Below are 25,434 nucleotides of genomic sequence, written 5' to 3'. Positions count from 1 at the left end.
CATATGATGAACCAGCTGACCAAGTTTGAAAGTCCTACTTGATCCAGTTTAAAAGATGTGGCACAGACAAGTTTGAGCGGGACAAGAAAATATAATATATTTTAGGCTCAAACCATATATAGTCCTTTTGCAAAAATATAAATTTTTAACACTTAATTTATATATCCAACAATATGGGCCAGGGTATAAATTGCCTGTTATATTTTCAATCCAAACGGATTTTTTTCTTGATTTAAAGAAAATCAACAGATCAATAGATTGACTTATGAGATTAAAATTGCCTCAATGTGTTAAAATTTGGTCTTTGAATTTTTTGGCCAATGTGATCAAGCTGAATTAATTTATATAAATGCTCACTGTATGTTATAAATGTGCATATGTATGAATATTCTGCCTTTTTTAGTAAATTATAAAGGAGTTGTTTCAATTGTCCAAATGAAAAAAATAATAATAATTTGACACATTTCTGAAAAGCTGGTTCTACTTTAATATAAGATGTAAAATTAAAAACTATGTTATTCTAGGACTTGATACATGCATGCAGCTAATGCATTGCTTAGTAAGGCTTTGGCAGCCAATTGTATGAAAACTTTGTTTTTCAAGGTATTTAGGTAGCATTGCAATTTTTACATCGCATCTGTTATTAAACATTTTTGTTTGTTAAATATAATCAGATTATGATCATGCAGCTTGAACTTTTTTTTACAATCAGCTGGATAATATTATAAAGGTATTATTTATGATAGGCTAATACTCACATAATAAAAAGGCACATGGCTTTTGTACAATGCAAAGTGCATGTTGAGCTCTGGGTGTAAAGTGAAAATGAAACAGGGGTACTTTGTCATTGCATATGAAGAGCTTTTCTTTTTCCGATAACGTTTAACATGTATCTATTATTATATATTGTAAGCATTGTGGTATTTTTTCTCACAATTTAAGTATTTATATATATGTATATAATTATCATCGACACCTATTGCGTGAAAATTAAAAAAAAAAAAGTCGGAACTTTTAGGTTTGTGGTCTCCTCTTCTTATTTCTATGTCTTGAGGAATTTCCGGTATACGAAAGACTGCTAACATGGCTAAGCTCGGTTATATTTTACAATATGCATAGGTAACTCTATTTTTATCAAACAAATGGCCCAAAAATAAGCATGCATAGAAACGAATGAATTCAATCGTGGACTGACTGAGAATGCCACTTGTGTGTACATAAACAATATTCACCACGTCAAATGGCCTATGTACACCAAATGCATACTTCACTTGTATAGAAAATAGAATATGCAAAATGATTTTGTAAACATTACCATATGAAACATGGTTTATTAGTCAAATTTCTAAACATTTTATGGAATGAAGATTGAAATTAACTATGATTAATATAGGAGTTGCACAGAGAAATTTCAGATGAAAATATTAGGAAATGCATGTAACTTTATTTGTGGTTTTGCAAATCAATTAACCTTATGTACAATGATATAAAGTGTCATACAATGTTTAGACATGTATGATGTAGGTATTTTCATTTCCAAGGAGGGGGAAGGGGTCCGGACCCCCCCCCCCCCATTAAGATCTGGCATGCAGATAATTTTAATGTTATTCATATGCATGCCTTCACACATATGTAAAACATATATTATTAACGCACGTGTAACATATGGTTGTTAGAACTCATGTTAACCATGTGTTTATTAACATATGTGTAACATGTGGTTGAGATCTACATATGTAAAACATATGGTTCACATACGTTTAACATATGTAAAATCTAACGTATGTTAAACGTATGTGATGTTGAACGTATGTTATCACACGTATGTTAACCATGCGTTTCTCAACGTATGTGTAACGTACGGTTTGACTTCACGTGTGTGTCACGTATGTTTAACGTATGTTGCACATGTGTTAACTTTAAACGTATGTGAAACGTACGTGGCACAATTAGCTGTGTACAATAGAGAACGTCAACATTGTGCAAAGGGTCGAGTCCTTAATTTTAATGAAGACGTTTGTGGTATAAACAAAAACAACGTTTCGGCAAAAATATGCTGGGGCGGGACATTGCACTACAGGCCTCTATTTCTGCCGAAATGTTGTGGATCAAATTTGTATGATTTCAGTCAATCACAGTGTTGCCTCAAAACGAAAAAGGTCGTAGCTCTTAATCTGCATTGTTGTGGAGAAGGCAAGTGAAGAATGTATAAATCACCTTTATCTCAACCAGTTTATGTTCTTAACATTATAAATTCAAACAATGTGATTATATATTTTTTACATCTTTTATTTTTTTTTTACCTTTTTTAGGTTCTTTCAATATTTCTTCTCATTGCTGCAATAATGTTATCCAGTCAAAAGAAGATGGCTCGAGATGCTGTGGGTCGGAAACAATCGATGCCACCGAGGGTTGTTGGAGCCAAAGTCTATAACCTGTCGACACAAAAATGCTGCAGTAGGTTAAAAGACTTGATATAACACTATATGCTGAAAGTAGCTATATTTTACGAAGTATTTGAATAAGTATAAAAACTTTTTATATTAAGGTTATAAGCACCAATGGAGCATAAATAGAGTAAATCGGTAAATATTTTATGAAAGGATATATTTTTATCTTTCCTACAAAGTGTATTGTTTTATCTTATTTTTTTTCTCGTAACGTTGCCAATAGTTAGTCGCAAATAGTACGTTTATTTACATACTAATCAAGCCCTAATATGTTATCAATTGTCTTCACGTAACAGGGATTCTTCAGCAAGTACAACTGGTATTTGCAGTACATGTTTTTTGGAATACCAGGTACATCTATAGGAAAATTAAGACAGGAAAGCAGTCAGTATGCAAGGCTTACAGTAGGTTTACCGTTATCTCATTCGAGTTCTTCTACTCTGTTTACATTCAGCAGGTGGCTACACCAAATCCTAGTGACACTTTTTATTGTCTGTTTTTTTTAAGCTCACCAAATATGCATTAATAAGTTAGTTCGTTCGGGATTATTTTGGACCATGCACGGTAAACTCTTTATGGGTAACAAAGATGCAAAAACTTTAAAACTCATCGTGCCGTGCAAATCTCGAAAGTTGAAAAAAAAAACCGGGAGATTACGTATTTGCTACTCACAGATAGCACAATTGACATGGAAACACTAAGACTTGGGGATAGCGATCTTCTTCTACAAAATAATGTTAGGCTGAGGAAAATCATTCCAAAGAAACAACGAACCTGTAGAAAATTACCTTTATTTGTACGGCAGTTTCAGACAGCCAAGAAAGAGATAAATGAAATTATCAGCAAGATGATACGAACATACCGATACAGCTTTATACAACTCTAAAACGGCGTTGGTTGATGTTTATAAAGTAGACTTTCCATCGCAACTGTAAGACTGAATTGCATTTGGTGCTTTTTGCCATGAGGAGGAAATTCGACCTTTAAGTTTGCCATCAAATATCGTTTGTATACCTCTTAAAACTTGTCGCACATGCTTTTTCTAGAGCAGTCACATGTATGTATATTCATAAATTAATCTTATTTAAAGTCCCTTTTAACTAATGTGATTTTCATATTTTAACATTGTTTGATACTTTAAACTTTTATTTGTTTTGTAATTTGAATATAGTAAATTATATACGGGTTTTATTGATCTCGAATTCCACATTCGAAATTAAAACAATTTTGGTCATATTATATATAGCTATTGCTCTTACGTGTGAGAAAGTATTATATATTGTAATAAATAGTGTTTCTTGGTATTAACGTCTTTAAAAATATTTGAATATCTGAATTCTTTTCATCTTATTTAAAGAATAAGGATTTCTTTTAGCATTATGAGGTGATCATTATGGTTGGGAATTCGTTAAATTCAATAAAACCCGAAGAAATGAATCCTTATTACTGATATTTATTAAAAAATATTATAAATTTTTCAGCAAATGTGGAATAAGATAATAAATCATTGACATTTTTACGTTATTTTCATTTCGAATATTTATGTAACTCACGCTCGCGCCTCAACAGGACATCATTGGCGTTATTGAGAAAATTATTTAAAAATACTTACCATATTCGTTAAGGTTCAAAATCTGCCCCTCCCCCCTTTAATAAATTTTAAAAACATTATATCATAGTGATATATCATAGTGTATAAAACATGTAAGTTACAGAAATCATAGAAACCTAGTAGTTTTACAGCACGGGCTAATCCTCGTGCCTCTATGACGTCACGTAAATAGGCCATTTCCCGTTCATCCCCAAAACATAAAAAATCATCAGGTTTTCTTTAGATTCAACAATAGGAAGTATAGAGCGCATTGTTGCTCCAAAACAATTTTCATATATATTATTGTTCAAAACAGTTTGCATATCATGTTAAAAAGTTATGTTGGAACAAGCATGTCCTTGATGTTTCCTACTAAAAAAAAACTGATAAGAATTACCATTTTTGTTGTTGCTTAAATACGTACTTTTTGTAAAAGTAAACATTATCAGTATCTCAAATCTCTATTAACACACCGATCAGACAATTTATCTTGTTAAAACTGAATTATATATGTTTTAATCTTTCTATATGTAAATTTCTAAAGCTCTATTCATAAATTGTGGGATATTTAATACTCTATCCCGCACAAAGTCCTTTGATTCAAAATGTTATTATAGAGACACTGAAAAAGTAAATTTTATAAAACAGATGTACATATTATAATCATTAGATTATGTTTTTATTGATCTTTTAAAGGTATTATCTCATGTTGTGCTTTGATAAAACACTTACCTTTGATTTTTTTTCTGGACCATAGGTTTTTAAAAAGAGACTTTTTGAAAAATACCAATAAATCTTTATTAGTTCTTAATAATCTCCATTTTAAACAGGACCCAGTCCTTCATTTTAACAACTTAAAGGCTATTCCCCCAAAGATGCTTTGTGCTAAGTTTGGTTAAAAATGGCTAATTGGTTCTGACGAAGAAGATAAAAATGTAAAAAGTTTGCGTAGACGACGCCGACGTGGTCGGCAGGCAACGGATAAAGCTCACGTGGTCTTTCGGCTCAGGTAAGCTAAACTGAGAACTAGCACGTTCTAAACGATTTTAGTTCACTCTGGCAACAGCAATGCACGAGAATGCTCATTAAGAGTTATCGTTCTTCCTTTATGCATATATAGCTTTTACAGTTTAGTGTAGTTGAAAAAACGAAAACAAAAAGTACATTCCATCTTGTAAGGAATTAATATCGATAAATTATGACTGATATTCAGGATTTACTTTTTAAAAAAATGTTTGTAGTTAATAATTCACTATGTGGTTCTTCGGGTTGTCAAGCTTCAGTGATTGCGTCTTTTGTAAACAATAACAAATCATTTTTTGAAAAATATTCATGTGCTGTTAAATAGAAACAAAAAACTTAAATATGAAATTAGAAGACATGAAATATCATTTTAAAATGATATAATGCACCGCACCCATATTAATAATAAATTTTGACAGGTGAAAATATTATTTAAAAAACAGTGCATAGCATCAACAATTATAATATAAAATTAATGAAAAGGTTTTTAATGTAAATTCACAAACATGTTGAAAACAATCTTAAACAACGGGAAACAAAGTTGATGACTCAAACAAAATATGGGATTAAAAATTCCAAAATTATCAGGAAATTTTAAATATTGCAAACTTGTTTTAGATTTATAAATCGTTAAACGCCTACACTATACTTCAACAGTGGATCAAGGTCATTTTCAAGTTATACCCAACGACATAGAACAAATCAGACATATATTCCTTGTTTCTCTCATGATGCGGAAAAATAAGGGTAAATTCCAAGTCTATATTCGTATTTCCTGATTGTTAAAGCTTAATTGAAGCTTAATATGGCCACATGTTTATAGACTAATTACGGAAACAAATGTTTCAGAACTCAAGACGATACGCATCATTAATATTTACATTCTTGAAAAATGCACTTGCTTTGTTCCGCCTTTTTCCATAACTGTGAATTACAATTTCTTTTATTTGAGTATCTATTCAGTTAAACATTCCAATGAAAGTTACTTTAAGATCCTTTGATAAGGCATGTAAATATTGCATAGAAGTCTATAAAAGAAAATTGTTACAGAATGCGGGATTTACCTTTCTTTATCAAAACTTCATAATTCGATGAAACAACAGGAAAGTAAAACAGTAAATATTAAATAGCTGAGAAAGAAAATCATTCCATTTTTATGCGTATTGTTTTTAAATAGCACATGGTCAAGACTATTTTCAAAATTTACTTTTCGAATCTTATATTTGCACTGTCACACTTTTAGGTATTTACAATGGTCAGCAAACATTTTAAGGCCAGTTGTCAAGTTATTAACTAGATACACATCTTAAAATTCTTTGTTGAGTATACAATACTCGTGTCATGATATGTTTTCATCTAGGTTACAGAATAAAAAAATCACTATGAAAAACTGAATGTTAACCATAGAAATTGTGAATTACATTTGCAGATAGCAAATACTAAGAAAAACGAAGTTTTTACCAGTATTTACAACCTACGTAAAATGACTGTTGTTTAAATTAATTGTAACTAAAACTGGTACTGTAAAGAAGAACAGAATATGTCTAGATTCAAAAATGCTTTTGCATTAGTTTACCTCTATTATGCAAGTGAAAAGAGCATCGGGAAAACATCAAGTACATGTGAACATTGAAGTTACTAGTAGTCGAGAAGAGAGAAGGTAGAGAAAAATAAGTTATTTTAATTTCAATTTTAATTTTTAACGAGAAATCATCATTTGTTCGAAATTGAATGCATTAAAATATCTGTATCACAGCCATGACGTTCTTTGCTCTTACATGCTAAACATTAAATCTTACAGTAAATGAATGCATAATAATGAATAATAACAATTTAGTGACTTCAAACATTTTGCATTATTTACGTAAATTCATATGATTTTCCCCTGTTTTAAACTGTAATATGAAATGGGTTGATTTGGTATATATCACGCAGTCAGCAGTATAAAAATGATATTTATTATAAAGATTGCAATTACTCTAATTAATGATTATCTTATAGAGAAATTGTGATATCTATGTGAGTTCTTCCTTGTTGAACGCTCACTAGATCTCCCTATATTTCAATAATAAAACTGTTCTAATCTCAAAATTACAGAATTGAATGTATTATTTCAACACATTTCGTTCGTTTTGCAATCGCACATCTTACTTGATTAAACACATAAAAAATAAGATCATTTAATTATTTTTTAAGTTTTATTCATAAAACATGGAGGATATAAGGCAGAAAAATGCCGGCTTTGTGAATAGTTTTATTGCCAATATTAACTAATGAAGCGTTATTGTGTTAATACAGGTATGATATTTGTTTTGTAATATTAATCCAGTATCGGTTTTTTATGACATTATGTCGTTTTATTAGCAATATTACAAAGTCAACGAATTTACATAAAAATTTCTTTTTTCGAATAATTTATAAAAGGGAAGTAATAAAAAGGTTTTCCAAAACACCCACTGGATTTTTATCTTGATCAATAAGGTCAGAAATGAGATTGGCATTATATTTTTAACGGTGGATATTGCTATTTAAGTGTATGTCCGGCCTATTCTTCCTTATTCATAAAACTCCCCAAATTAATAAAAAGTTAACAGATATTGGCTAAAATACAAGAATTAGTCTAAAATTTATGTTAATAAGCTACAAACCTTAAATAAATCAAGAATGAAAGATTAATATACTTTTTATTTAAACGACGAAACCTGTGCTATGAATCTTAAAATGTCAGTATGATTTAAAGACGCGAGTATCAAGTCAAGGATAATTATTCAAAGGTATTGTTATCAATGCATGCTGAGGGGATACGTAACATTTAAGAAGCAAATATAAAAAAAATAATAAATATATCTATCTTAAGGAGGTTGGGTGGTCAACAAAATCATCCAGCAGATTTACATTAAAGTTTCAGATTCTTTATATATTTGTCAAGCTAAAATCTATTATTTAGTCAAAAAAAATTACATAATTCTTAGCTTTTAAATTTGAGTATTTTTCTATATCTTTGTATAGAACTTTTCTTGAAAAAGAGATCAAGGAAGTCTAAAAATGGCGACAGCCAAACATTGATATTCATTTGATTTGTGATATGGTTTGATGAATGCATTTTAAAAAAAGCATTGTTGATAGGGCGTAAAAGGTAACGAAAACGAAACTTGGAAAATATTTCAGGTGTGGCTGTTCATCGTAAAACTCTTTCGGTGTAACATATTATAAGCATTTAAACAGAAAACCATCCCATTCATCTCATGGCTTTTGATGATATATAACTTCAAAAAATAAAATCTTTTTGTGTGTTATGAATAAAATAAATATCCGAATAAAAGAATAACTTGTCAAAATTACCTCTTGTCATCAGACCTGCTAAGATACTAAGTAATTTTAAACCTATTTTATTACACTAAATCGATTAGAAACAAATCCTATCAACTCTCTATAACTAAGTACAAAACTAAACTATTTACTAAGTTCAGGTTTAATACCAAGACTATTCACATTTACTACCTGTCTTATCATCATTCACTCTACTCTCGGTCCTCATGCACTTTAGATATTCATTTAAATTTCCTACTTTTTGTGAAAAAAACATACGTAGATAAAACATACATTAAGATTTTTAACACTTCGTTCAAAACAATCTTGTTTATCTGCCAAACCTTTACAGGAAAAACAAGTTCTCATCTTGTTTTTATTTACATAAATCTAAAAACAAGTCAACATTATTTAAAACAAACAAAATATTCGTAAAATTACACATTGTAACTGAAACTAGTACTATTTACTTTGCCTAGCTAATCTTAATCCAGATGGTTGACCAATGATAAAAGCAAATATTGTTCAGGATTAAAATAATTTCGGTTTAACATAAAATGCTACACAATTCAACAATTGTGTTAATATAGTTTGTGCTTCATTAATTTTCTCATTGATGCAAATCCAATGCGAAAAAGCCTGCAGACCTTGGTTTTTTAAATTACTATGAATCACTAATGAAGACACTTACTATAGTATTTGTTAAGCCGTATATATATAATTAACTCTACAACTATTGTTGTTTTGTTTTGTTTTTGCTGTGGTTGTTGTTGTTGTTGTTCTTGTTGTTGAATTTAAAAAGGCGTGGTCACGATTTTGCTCAAATCCTATTTTTATGTTTTATTATTTACAATGCTTTAGAAATGCATTTCTAATGATCAAATAAAATTTGAGAGTCATTCGTAGAGTTATTAGCAAGATACAGGGCTCATAATGTTTTGTCATGTAAACAAGGCTTGTGCCCTGTTTTTGTTTACATAGGTTCAATATATCAGTAAAATATTTTTTTCCAGCTTATTTGTCTATCTTTTTGTTTATTTTAAGCATAGATAAACAGCCCCAAACGTTTAAAACATTCGTTTTAGGTTTTAAAACTGAAAATCGTATTTCAACGTTCAATGTAAACAAACGCTTTGTTTACATAGCGAAGAATTTCAAGCTCTGTAGCTCGCTTATAACTCAACAAATGACAATCAAATTTCGGTTTCCTATTAAAAATGCCTTCCTGAAGCATTGTAAATAGTAAAGTCGGAAAAAAAAAATTGACCAAAATCATGACAATGCCCCTTTAAAGATGTGACACAGCTGTTCTGTTAAATCTCTAATTAGTCAAATTTAAACACAACTTTTCATGTGAAAATAAAATAATATTTAAACGGTGTGACTGTTGGACCGAGGGCAGATTTTTATGGTTTGAAACACAAACAGTAGGATCCACCTGGCAACTCAAATCATAAACCACACTACATGTAAATGTCACATGCTAATTATTCTACATTATAACGTCATACGTAAAAGTTGTTTCTTCGGATTTCGGAAAAATTCGAAGAAAAATACACTATTCCGAGAATTTTTTATTTTTTCACTAAATGCATATTCATATCATCAGTTGATTCATTTTTCATTTTCTATTTATACTTAATTCAATCAGTATCTAAATGATCGGTTCTTTGATGTTAAAATGTTTTTACGTCTTATACTTTGATACGACAAACGTGAAACTAATCTTGTCTCCTGTTTACAGCAATGTTAAAACGTATCCGCTTTGCATAGTCATTGATTTTTATCTTTATTACTTTCTATTGAAAACTTGGAAAGTTTTTAAAAAAGTTACTAGACAAAAAACAAAGAAGGGCGCACTAATTTAAGGTGGTATGGGACACTTCCATGTTGTGACGTATTGTTTATCGAAATAAACAACAAAACCAAGTGTAATTATTTAAGTAGTTTCTTTACCGTTATTGTCACCTAACAGAGTAGCGCATTGAGTTTTAGGGTTTACAACGAATCTGTAAGCCAGGAGTTCGAGTCCCACTCGGGATTTCTACAATTTTTAACTCTCCAAATATTTTTAAAGACTATTTTTTTATATAAGTAATGTAAATTCTAAATTCTAATCTGCTAAAAGAATTTTAATTATAGTATAGTATTCTTTAATCCACATTAATATCGAAAGATGTCCCATATCACATTAATGAATGAGTTAACTTTGTCGAACAAAATTGCAGCCAATATGGCGGCGCCAATGTGCTGGAAGAAAGTTTAACAGCTCCTAGTACCCCTGGTTCAACCTTTATTTTATTTATTCGTGTTACCATTAAGCTTCGCTTCGCGTGCCGGGCGAAGTCCGCCTCATGCTGCGCTCGGTATAAATCTTCAGGAATATATAAATAAGCATAAATGTAGGCGATGAATGATTCCATGATAAAATAACATGTAAAGGGGTAGCTGATATATATTTTTGAGCTACATTTGGGAATAAGAACTCCAAGGCCTTATTGTGCATAGACGCTCAATTTATTGTTGCATTTGAATATTATCAAATAAACGGTTTCAACGGGTAATCTATAATCATATACAGTTATAACATTACTGAAACACACTCATTCTCTACATTTACTCATTAAATTTATCTTAAGTAAATAGTATTTAAACTAGATACGATCTCGTTACAAGTAACGAGTAGGTCTTCCGGTCGATTTCTGTTTTAAATGATACCATGAATAATCGATACAATTTCAGAATTTACCCCACGCCCCCTCCCCCAATATACCTGCAGTTAATGTATAAAAGTCCTTTACTACGTCATCAATGGGTGTGTCAACGAGTGTTCCAGATAGTTTTTGCTACAATCAATAACACTGCTTATATAATGCATCATAAAATCTTTATCGTTTTTAAGGTATATGTATAAGACTTTACGAGTGTCTTGGCCCCTAATTAAAGGGCCAGCCCCTTTTTCTTGATTTCATTCGAAAGGTCTCACGGATATTAACATCTTTAGTTCTTACACTTATCTAAAATTGTTGATCATTTTTGAGATACAAATGATTAAATATTTTAGGAACCAGCCCTCTAGATCCTTAATGGGGACATTCATTGGTGTTTTTGATTAGTGGAATCGATTAGAATTATCAATACAGACATTTTCTCTTCTACAATGCTTAACAAAATATGTCTCCTTCTCTAGATATATTACGTCCAAGTTTAGGTGCTTTTGCCCGTAAAAATCACTAGTTTCGTAATAAATGGAAGTGACAATGATTTTGTCTGATAGATATTGCTACGATCAACAGCTTTGCTTCTGTAATGCATTACAAACTCTTTATCGTTTATAAGTAATTTGGAATAGAGTTTACGAGTGCCTTGGCCCCTAATTTTAGGGTCCAGCCCCTTTTTCTTGAGTTCATTCGAAAGGGCTCAGAAATACTAACATGTTTTGTTCTTACACTATCAAAAATTGTTGATCATTTTTTAGATACATATGATTGAATATTTTAGGGGTCAGCCCTTAAGATCCTTAATGGGAACATACATTGGTGTTTAGATAAATGGAATCGATAAGAATCATCAATGCAGAAATTTACTTTTCTACATTGCTTAACAAAATATGTCTCCTTCTCTAGATATATTGCATCAAAGTTGAAGTATTTTGGCCCCTAAAAATCCCTAATTAAATGGGCGCAGCAATGTTTTTTTCCGATAGATATTGTTACGATCAACAACTTTGCTTCAATAATGCATAACAAATTCTTTATCGTTTTAAAGTTATCTAAAATAGAGTTTACGAGTGTCTTGGCCCCTAAAAAAATGGGCCAGCCCCTATTTCTTGATTTCTTTGAAAAGTCTTAAGAATAGTAACATTTTTAGTTCTTACACCCATCTAAAATTATTGTTCATTTTTGAGATACAAATGATTGAATATTTTAGGGGCCAGCCCTGTAGATCCCTAATTGGGACAGACAATGGTGTTTTGATAAGTGGAATCGATTTAAATCATTAATGCAAACATTTTCTCTTCTATGATGTTTAACAAAATATGTCTCCTTCTCTAGATATATTGCGTTAAAGTTGAAGTACTTTGGGCCCTAAAAATCCCTAATTACGTAATAATTGGGCGTGGCAATGATTTTTTCTAATAGATATTGGTAATATCAACAACTTTGCTTCTATAATGGAATACAATATCTTTATCGTTTTTAAGTTATTTGTAATAGAGTTTACTTGGGTTTTGGCCCCTAATAAAAGGGGCAAGCCCCTTTTTCTTGATTTGGTTGGAAAGAACTTTTGATTATCTACTACTTTTGTTCTATATGTCTTAACAAAATATCAACTGATAAAATGACACTGATCAGAACGTATGAAAATTTTGATTCAAAATCTGTACCCCATTTTCGTGCCTATGCGAGTTCCAAGGAATAGCGCCACTGGTGCAAAACAACTATATAGTGCAAAACTTCAAATCATTATCTACCTATCCTAAAAAATTTCAAATCATTTTTCTACTAGTTTCTGAGATCAGCTCTGCACAAAATTGGTTGTAAAAAATTACAAAATCGACCATAAATCCGGACCGGAAGTGACGACGACAAAAAAATTCAAAAACATATAATATTCAGATAATGCTTGGAAACGGAAGACCTTAATGAATAATCCTAATGAATAATCCTAAACTATGGTAATAAGAAGAACCAGTACGAAAACAATAAGGTCTTCCGTTGGAAACGGAAGACCTTCAAGAATAATCCTAAACTATGGTACAAGTAACTTGCCCCATATAATATTGTTGATTATGTGTATATACCCGATGGGCGAGGTCATAACGACACTCGGGAGCTCCGCTCCCTCGTGTCATTATGACCACGCCCATCGGGTATCTGCACATAAATAACAATATTTTATTGGATAACTACTACTTATTCACTGATCCACCCGACAAACGTAACCACGTGTCCTCTCGTACTACTATCATACTATGATTGATTGTATGAATGAAGCGGCATGAATGGAAACAAATGAACAATGGGCAATGAAAACATGAAATGTAGAAATAAATTAATGCAATTATGGTGAATAATTAACTAACATAATTAATTCTGTGACAAACATAAATTAAATATTGCAATCAGTTGGCATCCATTCAAACAGGCCCACACGTCTCTCTACCAATAACTTCCTCATTCCATAAATTATCTTTCACTTTTTTGATTTTTTTGATATTGAAAAATCCAACTTTGTTAAACGTTTGGTCCAATTAAGTAATAACATTTCAAATTTTGAAATGTAGCACTTTAGCTAGAAAAAATATATTTACAATACAATATTATACATTTCTGATTATCTACATCACGTAGTAATATGAAAATATTTTCAAGTAAAGGAGTCTTTAAAGAGTGCTTTCTTTGTTTGACAAGTGCTGTGGGCAGAGGCGTTTAATAAACAGTTTCCTTTTCTTTTCGATATAAAGGGTAGAAGTATTACTTTTGTCAACTGAAATTCCAATAAGTTTTTGAAATGAAACACAGTTCCTGCCTTTACATGACGGTTTCTGTATCCTTTTTGCATACAGACAGCGGCATGAGTTACTGCGCTTTATAGATCCAAGTTGTCTTCTAATATTTCTTATTTTTTTTAAACGACCAGTTTCACCTGAAATGTAAAAAAGTGATTAATTGCAACGTGTTTTGCTGTCTCAAACTATTCCCATTAGTTTAAACTATACGCAAAACTTTAAACATTTAACTCGGGTAATCAATTTACATTCTTAGATTTTTTTTTATATATCTGCTCCTCTTGCGTTGATTCTATGTAACCTAAAACTATACAACAAACTGTAAAAACTGCAATAACGAAGCATTTTAATTGTGGATGTATCAAAGCATTAAAATATATAATTCTGTTAAATTCTCTTTCTTTACTTTAGTAAATGCTTACTTAGATATCTTCTACAATATCTCTTTAAATTCATTTTCTTGAGCTTGCATCTACGAGGACATCTTAGACGATACCTTGGCATCTTGCAACTGTTAATCATAAGACAAAATTGTTATTTAAGGTACCATGTAAACTCAACATTCTGCGTTGTTACAAGTCATTCATAAAATGAAACTGTATGAGCACTTTTAAAACTTTCATTAATAATACATGTATGTTGGAAAAAATGTTTGGTGTCCTGGCATTCTCTTTAACTGAAAAACGTGTCCTCTTTAATTTAAACAGCAAATTGATTTGTCTCTGCGTTCTTCACTGTAATGTTAAATTAATTTTACACGTGTCTATATAAGAGAAAACTCTAAAGAAGATGTATTTAAAACATTCAATTAAATTGTATATAATACTTATTGTCAAAATAAATCAATATTAGTGATCCGACAAAATCTTTGTTTTCCAGCTTTAAAGTTTCTTTTAAAAAGTGTAATTATGCTAAATATGGATTTTTTCTAATAGACACTATATCTGGACGGATTGGTTATTCTTCTTTACGTGATTAATATGATTAAATAATAAAACAATTAAGGTCAGGTTTATTTGATTTACTGAATGATTTTCTCTAGTAATGGTTATTAAGATACACATTTACAGACAATTAATCAACATTACCTCTTGCCCTTTTGACGTTTACCAAAACAGCACACATCCGTATTGGGATTGTAGATAGAAGCACTTGGCTGGCAGCATGACATCCCGTCTTTCAACGCATGTTTAAACAGTTTGTAGTTGCAACAAAGATCTTTCATAGGATCATATTTCTGTCTCCCACATCTAGGATCTAGCATTGACTTGTTTACTACCCTGTACTCATAAGAACACACGAAGTCCACAGAGTCGTAAGACACTCCGCCTCCACGAGTCGGGCAACACTTGTCGTGATAAGGAGCACTCTTGTGTACTATTTCTTCTCCTCTTAGAAAGGTTTTACCACAGCACACTTGTGTAGTTTTATCTAACTTCTGATTGGAACAGCACACGTCTTCCACTTCTATGATTCTGCCTACAAGGTAAGTAAACGGCAATTTAATGATATAATATTGGTTTAAGGTTTCTCATTCCTTAATGTGGTTGTTTAAAGAATATAATGTTAATATAATTGGTTTTTTTTCCTTGTTAAATTACATTTCTTAAAAGATTTATTATTCAAATTTCTGTAAAAATACATTTTTACAAAGATGTAATAAAAGGGACCCTCCCTCTGAGTAATTGCGCATTTAGTTTGACCCTTTTGTACCTGATATACCCTACGTTAATCGATCTTTTTAATTACGCAAAATAATCCCAACAAATAGTGTTTTAAATTTTGCATATGATCGGACCAAATTTAGAGACAAAAATAAATGTTCATCTGCGTAAAAGCAAATGTCTTATGAATTTTCTAGATTTTCCTTTAAAATTTACAAAGTAAAATCAAATGGATAATTAAATTTAAAAAAAAAAACAACATTCTAAATTTTTATTTTTTTTCTCTTAAAGATCCTTCGCAAAAATAGTTCGTCATTGAACTTACCTCCACAACATTTGTTGATTCTTTTGTTAAAGTTCATTCCTGCACAGCAAGATTCAATGTCATAGTCAATCGTTTTATTTCCACAACAGCGCCAAAATGGTCCGGTTTTTTTCAACAGATGACCTTCACAACAATTATGTGTCGTGACATCATACGCACCATCTACAAAGTAAAATAAGTATATTCTTATAAGAAAATAAGTGTTTAAATTTAAGTGCATTTTTCCCAAATATGATCTTCATTAAGCTTGTTTAAGGAACATACGGTTTGGACACCACTGATGCCCTTTCTGGACCACTTGATTTCCAGCACAGTCATTATTGGATGGGTCATACGACAAAGAACCACAACATCTATGACTGTATTTGTGAGGAATTAAGGTTTTATTACAACACATCTGCTCGCTTGTGTTGTAAATTTTATCTCCACACTTACTTTCCCATAAACTTATGATCAACATATTTTTAAAGCAATATTTTTCTCTGACATCGTACGTTTCATTGCCACAGCACGAACTTGTATGGTGGAATTTGTGGAGCTTTGAACTACAACACATCTCCTCTGTGAATATGTATGCAGAGGTGCTACAGCAACCGTAATGATCTACAAAATCAAGACGAAAAATGTATATGTTAACTCTTAATCCTTAAGTTAATAGACATTTGTTTATATTAAGTTTGCCTTATCACCTGGACTTTTGTCTGGATAATATACGCCATTGCAGCAGATACTTTTTCTTCCGTTGTAAATTTTGTCTCTACAACACTTATGGATGGAACCATCGACATATCTTGGATGTAGACTTCCGCCACAACATATGTGAGTGTTCGATTTGTTCAGCTCAGTTATCCCTGTAAAATATTTATATTTCTTTCTCCAACGAAGTCATTACATTTCATTTTTATTGCAGCTGGTTATTTACCGATACCAAAATGGAAACCGTTAATGTAAATAAATGTTTTCATAAAACCTGCACAACATCCAAGGGAAATGTCATTCATGTTATTTTGACACACACTAAAAATGTCCTGACTGCTCCCGGGGTTGTCATCACCTGATGCATCTAAAATTTAATTATTCGTAACTGAAAACCACTAAATGTTTTAGAAAGAGGAATATCTTACATGTGAATAAATGTTAGTTGGTTCATATCAAATATATTTCTGCGATACAATAACATGCAGATAAAAACTGATAGGGCATTAATGTTTTTGTTTCTATAAACATGTTACCATTTGAATTATTTTTATTATCATTGTTTTTATCATTAAATTTTCTTTAGTTCTTTAGAGTTAAAGCGGTTCATATTTTGTGTCCTTTGATCCCGTTTGACCCGATTCTAAATTGGACAACTGCTAAAAGAAGTGGATTAACCAACTCTAAAGTGATCGATATGTAATTTTTGAGGCTCAAAACTTTTTATTCCGGACAAAAAAAATGTTGCGTTTTGTCTCATTTCTCTTTTGTTTCACAATCCGGTGAGGTGAAACTTAGGCATTTGATCTCTTAATTGAATAACACTATCGGCTGTTCAACGGATATGTTCAGTGTCCTATATGGGAACGGCGACAACGACATCTTTAACCTTGTCGTTTTTGGAATGTGTTTTAATGTCTCTTTATTCGTACGAGTCTCCTACCTTTTGTTTTATAATACAAGAACGAAAAGATATATATGTTTTAAAACTGTTCGTTTCATTTTTAAAGAGGTAATTCTATTTTGTTAGAATATTTTCTTGTGAAACCATCACTCGTATGTTGTTCATCACTGTGCGACGCTTTTGATTTAAGGACGAGATGCACTCTTTAAATTAATGTTTTGTACTTTCGCACAAGCTTGATGTATATGCAGAGCGAAAATGGATATGTCATTTGAGTGTATTTGAAATATTTTTTTATGTGAATGAAAGCAATTAAAGATGAAATTCACGTTAGTTAAAAATCTTCTTTGAAGGAAACTTTTGTGAGTTTTTTATGTATATTAAAATATGACAATTTTTTCTTGAATATTTAAAGATCTCTAAATTACTTTTTACCTAGTAAAAAAATCAACCAAAAGTACATCCTAAAATAGTTTTATCGCTTACGTTCCAATTATAAATTGGTATTTAAATGTACTACATTTTAGAATAAAGAGAAATTAAGTATAAAAATTGAAAGATTTCCTGAATTTTATATTTCAATAAATAGTGCATGTAAATAAAATGGAAAAAAATAATACATTACATGGGAAAAGATAAAAGAAAATAACCCTCCACGCAGCTCTAAGTTCCATGACAAAATAACTCCCATGGATTGAAAAATACCATATTAGTTAGGTATGATATGAATATTCATGAACGATGACTGATGATTTTTTCCTTAAATAGGGTATGAAAAGGAAATACAAAAAAGAGCAAATTCTTAAGACAATCCTATACATTTAAACTTGAGAGCCATAAGAATTAAGTCATAAAAATACGAAACAACTTACTTCGGTAAGTATTACTTAGAGGACACTTCTGAAGTTACCTAGAAATGGTGATGGCGCGTTGTTGAACACGATCACAGAAAAAAAGTATCTCAACAAGAAGAAAATTTACTTGAGTTGTAGTTTATTAATAAACATACACCATGAAATATAGTTATAGTTAAAGTTTCACTGAAATTTAGATATAAAGATCAAGTTCAATTTTAAAAAACATTGTTTATCCTAAATTTTAAGGAGTGAAACAGGTAAGTTATTATCATTAGTTTTCTGGAAAGATAAATAAGGATAAGTTATTCTATAGTTCTAAGAATTGTTATTTTAAACGACATCGGATATAAACTTTATAAGTAAGTCCTTATGATCTTTGTCCTCTTTAAGAGTGATGCTACATTAAATTATAATCTAGTAAAAACAGGAGACCTTCCTCAAGCAGCTTCTTAAGAATTTCTTCTTATGACTTAACTGAATGTCAACAGCGTTTTTAAATAAACCGATACATTTATTGACGATGCAGTTTTTACTGATATCAATCATTCGCACAGATTTGATTACCATTAAAACAATTCTTTGATTAAATTAAAATTAACAGTAACAGAGGCACTACATTTTTTGATATTAAAATAATTGTAACCCGCTGTAATATTAGTTAACAGCGTGTTTACAAGTATTTTAAAACAATAATACGATTGTTTGACTTTTTTCTCAAACTTAAAAAAAAATTAAAGATTAATATTTCTCGATTTTATCTCACTTTCAAGACTGACAAAGTTGTCGTCCCTTTATAATTGTATGTCACATACATGTAAAGTCACAGACGGGCGTTTGCTCCGCTAATGCAGAAATGTTAATAAGGATCGATATTCAAACATTTACATAAGTGTGACAAGCTTCTGATTTATAAATAAGGTTAAGTAAAAATAGTCAGAAGTTAATATATAAATTGATAATTTATTCTAGTAGCATTTATTATAATTTTAAGCAAAGAACGATTATCTAGATGCAAGAAATGAAAGAATGACTATGAAATGGTAATGCACCTGATGTACTGAAAGCAATCAAAGATAGGTTTTAACATTGTTAGGATGTGTGTATATACTTATACACCATTTCTTTCATGTAAGAAAATAAAAAGAAAAGAAACATTTAACAAAACAAAGCACAGAAGTAAACTGCAAAGTTAACATAAATAAATTAACAAAAAAGAAATGAACAATATAAAATTAAAAAATGAAATGCTTTAGTCTTTGGTTTGCAGCCCTATTCTATTACATGTTATGTATTCGTGCACTTCATGCTCCGACGGGTGGGAAATGTATATTTGGTATACATTTACCGAACAGAACAGTTTATAATTTCAGCAGTGCTGTACAGAAGAATGGATTTTTTTTTCGTGTATCTGGTATCAGTGGTGGAGCTCCTGGATGCCAGAGTTTGGGAATTTCTTTTCACATCAAGCAATAACTTTTAACAATACACAGAGGAATTAATTAAAAAAATATCATAAAAACGTAAACAATTTCTAAAGGAGGATGTGCGCCATCTTGCAAATTTGAGGATAAGAATTGAAACATTTCTGGAACTGGCTTGTTTCTGCCCGAAACTCAGGCCAAAACTGTTGCCAAAAGATATAAAAGCAATAAATATGAAGTCCCATGTGTCATTTTGTTTGAAATGTATGCATACAAGAACAGGACAATGCTTTTTAATCAGTCAGAACAGCTGTCGAACTCCGCAGCTACATACTTATTTTGAAGATTTAAAAATCTGGAAAGATATTAAGGGGGTTCTTTGGTGTCCTCTCTAAAACAATTTGTCGAGAAAAAGTTTCCCCCTTAATATCTGCATTGATTAAAACTGACAATGTTCAAGGTTAAGAATCAACGAAGTATCATTTATAACAAAACTGGTTTCAGGGCCTGCCACATTTCACTCACATACTATAGAATAGCGGTCGCTAAAATTATGGAAATGGTCGCACTAATGGCTGAATAGGATATCCGGTAATAATTTTAGCACCCGAAAGCCTCTTTTTCAAGACAACTATTGACTTTCTCTAGACAGTCTTTAAATAGCAAAACCAAGGGAAAATACCATATGTAATATAAAAATAAAATCTTCTGGCCGAAATTGTTTAATGATAATACCTTTTACTGTGGAATCATTAGATTTTGTGGTGGCTCAATTTTCGTGGAATTCGTGGTTACCTCTCATCCACGAAATAACATCCTCCACGAATTTTTAATTAGGGTAATAAAGTCATATTTCCTTTTGTAATATATGAGAATACACGAAATTACATCCCCACGAACATGTAAAATTTAAGCCATCCACGAAAATCGGCCCCCACGAAATTTAATGATTCCACAGTATGTGACATGTAATTATTACATATAATGCATGTCCAATAAGTGCCATATTTTGCCAAGACGCCTTTTGGTGGGGATCCAATTTGCAATTGGATTCTGGAGTGTATCTTATTAAATCCAACTTTTTATGTTTGGCATATCATTGCCTTGTTTATTGATATATTTTACTATTAGATGTCAACATATTGCATGATATACATGTGTACTTTCAAAGACAGTACACAGTAGTCATGTGTTTTCTAGCCTAAGTAGACCCTCTTAATGGTGTATATATTTTATTTTTCATCATTTTCTTCAATAACTGACATTTGTTCATTTCTATAGCTGTCTTGTTTTCTCTATGTCTAACATAAAAAAAAATCTAGGTGCAATTGTCTTGACTTGAAATAAAATTAACATAAACATAAAGAGGTTTTTTAATACTTAATTTTTTTGTAAAGATGCGTCACTAGTGTTAATAGAAGGGCTAACGTCTTTCCGCCGCTATTTTCCTGGGTACTACACTATTTTTATTTTCCCCTTTCTATTTAAGGTGTAAACGAGGGGTTTTATTACTTCCAAGGATGTTATGTAACCAAGCGGGATGAACCAATGGTATTCAAAACAAGGGGCTCCCGTAGAGATTATGATATAATATACCTAGGGGTAAACCAAGGGTATCAAGTAAGCAACAAAGCTTAGAATTTCAGTTTGTGTTATATATTTCATAGATCATATTTCGTAATAAGTAGTTTAACAAGCCTGAACCCCTGTAAATATTTCTATTCTTATTATCTTATAACTAAGCCGTTAATTTGGCATTTAGGTTTAAATCGATTAAAAATGTAATGTCTATCTAAGGAGGTATAAGACATATCACTATTGTAGAATACTTTCTTTTAACATACACAACAAAACTGACCATCTTGGTAAATCGCCAACGACAATATCTGAGTTCGAAAACCCCTTGATGGAAGTTATACTTTTGTAAGAATATCATAGTCAAATATCTATACTACTTTACTAAAATAATAGACTCGAGCTTTTGGGCTTTAATACCGAGAAATCGGAAGAGTACTGTCTTTTGTTTTATATATTTTAAACATCATTGGTACTTGAAGATAACCAATTTGTTTTTATTTTTTCTCAATCAAGCATCGCTAATTAATAATCAACGAAAATTTCTTTGAAAAATCCGGAAATCATCTTGATTTTTTGGATTTTAAAATCTTGCGTATGCGCATTACATTCACGCTAAATTACGGGAGCTCTTTCGTTTATGTTAACTTTCCACAATTTCACATTTGCATGGATAAACTCAGAAATGATATTACAAATACATGTAAATTTTCATTGAAAATTTGTCATATTCTCACCAAAGGAAATACGGGAGATAACTCTAACTCAGTGCATTCAATATGAAAATCCCGAGAATTCTTAATGTCAACATGGTGTGTAAAGAGAGTAAAAAAAAGTTGGTGGAAAAAGTGTTGAATTCTTCATTAATTTAGATGAAAGGTATATACAGCCTCAAAATGGTTTGCTATGAATAATTTGACTGTTATTTTCAACGCAGCTTCATTAATTTTCTCCAAAATCGTTTCGGAGCGATTCTTCAATTTTTTGCTACATTACGAGTATATGGGAGGCATTTTAACTGTGGTGAAGGCCTGTCCCGAGACACAGTTAGATTTTTCTAACTAAGCAGAATGTAGTGAAATTAATAGCAATATTGTAGGCTTAAAGCTTAGTTATGTAAATGTCAACAATACGGTGTGTCGGTGTATCTATTTCGTATATATGTCCGATATCATATGCAATGTCAACCCGTGCACGCACGGGTCAAAGCCTAGTTTATATAAAAAAATATTTAAAAAAATATTCATATTAAAAAATATATAAAAAATATATTAAATATATTTACATTAGTTACATATATATATATATATTATATTTAGAATATGATGTTCTTTTATCCCGATTAATTTCAATATGTTACATACTTTAAATATAGTCTTAAAACACAATTGAAACATGGGATACCGCGGTGTTTAAAATAATAAACAAGAGTCTAAATAATATGAAGCGATGGAACTTGATATAATTTATCAAACTGGTTTTTAATGAACTTCTGTTAAATTTAACTGATGAAAAGAATTAATTTACAATGTTTAAAATGTCTCTCTTTACAATATTTAAAATTCTGTTTAAAAAAAAACAAACAAAAGTAATCTTTACACAAACATTACTTTTTATTACTTTTAACTAAGTGATTTGCATCTATAACAATATATCTAATAGTATTTCAGAAAACTGTTAATGCATTTCACTGATTGAAAAGTCTGACACCATACGAATTGTTGAGTTTCAAATATTGAAAGAATTAATATTTCTTTTGATCAAAGTGTTTTGGTTGGTCCCACTTGGCAAAAATGCTCGAACCATATGGACCGAGATGTCCTACACTTGTCTCGAAATGTCATCGCTTAAACCATACCACTTCATAACTATTTGTGTAAGTTTGTAATTATGAATTGTCATGATAAAAACAACATCGTAGCTATAAAGCTGGTTAAAGCCAAAATAATGGCTATCTTGAGTATATAACTAGGTGCTGATAAGTACGTCGCATACATTAAGCATTGAATGGGAAATAGCGATATTGTGTATTCGCTAGATTAAACAGTCAATGTACAAGTAAAGTAATGTCAACGTTTACGATTTTACTTAATTAAATGACTCGTTGTCATCAAGGTTTTAGAGTAGATTACAAATCAGTATTGACAAAAATATTCTAGATGTAATTTATTTGTCTTTGAAATATGCTTACCTCAGCGACTATTTCCATTCGGCGTTGCAGTGTTGGCCTGTATTTTATTTTCATCGAAGGTTTATATAATGCATGGTTCTTTTTAGGCAATTGCATGTAGTTTAAATCACATATAATGTATTTTTTATCTCTCAGAAATACATGTATTGTATGTTCTATCAGTTTCTGTATAAAGTTGCTCTCTGTAAATACGTTTTCAGGACCACAATGTGAACTAGTTTTGTAAACTAATTGTTCTTTTCTGTGTAAATAGAGGACAATATTATTATTTATTATTTGTATTTTCAATTAGTATCATTATACCTAAATAGTACACTCGACGTAAAGTGCAAATAATGTTCAGGATACAAAAATGATTTTAGTTTTATCAGAAAAATAAATGTATTTGAGAATTTAACTAATTTTCTCTTTGTAATTAATCCCACACTAAAACAAGAGGCCCATGGGCCACATCGCTCACCTGAGGAACAAGAGGTATGATAAAATCAGCTCAATGGAGTCATAATACAAACTATCTGGACAATGTACAATAATTCATGTAAATCCTGTATAAATAAAATCCATTTTCCCCTGGATATTCTTATGTTTATAATCATTAGTCCCTTTTCTAACAGGATGATTATATAGTCATATCATATGTTGAGTATTGCAGATCTAAAAAAGATCCCTAACAATAGTTTATATATGGGATATAAACGTACATCAAACTCTGAACCTTCTCGTGAGGCCAAAGAATTGTCCTGGGGCCAAAGTCTTAACAATTATAAAGAATCATCTGGCTGATTAGTTTTTGAGAAGATTTTTAAAGATTTACCCTATATATTCCTTTGTTAAACTTTGACCCCCCCCATTGTGGCCCCACCCTACCCCTGGGGATCATTATTTTCACAACTTTGAATCTACATTACCTGAGGATGCTTTCACACAAGTTTCAGCTTTCCTGGCTGATTAGTTTCTGAGAAGAAGATTTTTAAAGAATAACTCTGTTTATTCCTATGTAAAACATCGACCTCCCATTGTGGCCCAAACCTACCCCCAGGGGTCATGATTTTCACAAATTTGAATCTACATTACCTGAGTATGCTTCCACACAAGTTTTAGCTTTCCTGGCTAATTAGTTTCTGAGAAGATTTACTGTATATAATCATATGTTAAACTTCGATCCCCCATTGTGGCCCCAACCTACCCCCAGGGGTCATGACTTTCACAACTTTGAATCTACATTACCTGAGGATGCTTCCACACAAGTGTCAGCTTTGCCGGCGATTTAGTTTCTGAGAAGAAGATTTTTAAAGATTTACTGTATATATTCCTATGTTAAACTTCGATCCCCCATTGTGGCCCCACCCTACCCCCGGGGGTCATGCTTTTCACAACTTTAAAATTTACACTACCTGAGGATGCATCCACACAAGTGTCAGCTTTCCTGTCTGATTATTTTCTGAGAAGAAGATTTTTAAAGATTTACTGTATATATTCCTATGTAAAACGTCGATCCCCTATTGTGGCCCCTCCCTACCCTCGGGGGTCATGATTTTCACAAATTTGAATCTTCACTACCTAAGGATGCATCCACACAAGTGTCAGCTTTCCTGGCCGATTAGTTTCTGAGAAGAAGATTTTTAAAGATTTACTTTTTATATTCATATGTTAAACTTCGACCCTCCATTGTGGCCCCACCCTACCCCCAGGGGTCATGATTTTCACATCACCTGAAGATGCTTCCACACAAGTTTCAGCTTTCCTGGCCGATTAGTTTCTGAGAAGAAGATTTCTTAAGAGTTACTCTATATATTCATGTTAAACTTCGACCCCCCATTGTGGTCCCATCCTCAGGTGAGCTAAAAAGGTTAAGTTTACAATTCAATAAGTGGGTTTCTGGAAGAACAGATTTTAAAACTTTCGTAATAAATATT

General features: G+C 31.2%; 1 protein-coding gene and 1 long non-coding RNA gene across 5 annotated transcripts in view; one reads left to right on the top strand and one right to left on the bottom strand.

Moving 5' to 3' along the window:
* LOC128178864 (uncharacterized) overlaps nucleotides 1–18,173 on the bottom strand; it is a 28,152-nt gene extending 9,979 nt beyond the window's left edge. For 2 of the 4 annotated variants that reach the window (XM_052846247.1, XM_052846246.1), the window contains exons 1-9: nucleotides 18,100–18,173; nucleotides 16,845–16,937; nucleotides 16,564–16,725; nucleotides 16,139–16,477; nucleotides 15,875–16,036; nucleotides 14,974–15,364; nucleotides 14,308–14,396; nucleotides 13,855–14,022; nucleotides 2,304–2,435 (exon numbers count right to left, since the gene is read on the bottom strand). In XM_052846247.1, coding sequence (XP_052702207.1) covers nucleotides 2,332–2,435; nucleotides 13,855–14,022; nucleotides 14,308–14,396; nucleotides 14,974–15,364; nucleotides 15,875–16,036; nucleotides 16,139–16,477; nucleotides 16,564–16,725; nucleotides 16,845–16,937; nucleotides 18,100–18,148 — 1,557 coding nt within the window. In that variant the 5' untranslated portion in view covers nucleotides 18,149–18,173 and the 3' untranslated portion in view covers nucleotides 2,304–2,331. Of the gene's footprint in view, nucleotides 1–2,303; nucleotides 2,436–13,228; nucleotides 14,023–14,307; nucleotides 14,397–14,973; nucleotides 15,365–15,874; nucleotides 16,037–16,138; nucleotides 16,478–16,563; nucleotides 16,726–16,844; nucleotides 16,938–18,099 lie in introns of those variants that run through there. The other 2 variants (XM_052846249.1, XM_052846248.1) reach the window with 2 other exon arrangements.
* Nucleotides 15,961–16,917, top strand: LOC128178866 (uncharacterized). The gene is made up of 3 exons (XR_008243013.1): nucleotides 15,961–16,043; nucleotides 16,384–16,693; nucleotides 16,785–16,917. It is a non-coding gene; the product is annotated as an uncharacterized LOC128178866 (long non-coding RNA).
* Nucleotides 18,174–25,434: the final 7,261 nt, after the last annotated feature.

This window comes from Crassostrea angulata, chromosome 3, assembly GCF_025612915.1.
Source record: "Crassostrea angulata isolate pt1a10 chromosome 3, ASM2561291v2, whole genome shotgun sequence".
NCBI lineage: Eukaryota > Metazoa > Mollusca > Bivalvia > Ostreida > Ostreidae > Magallana > Magallana angulata.
The sequence above is the reverse complement of the archived record's forward strand: the minus strand, read 5'-3'. Positions and strand labels throughout refer to the sequence as shown.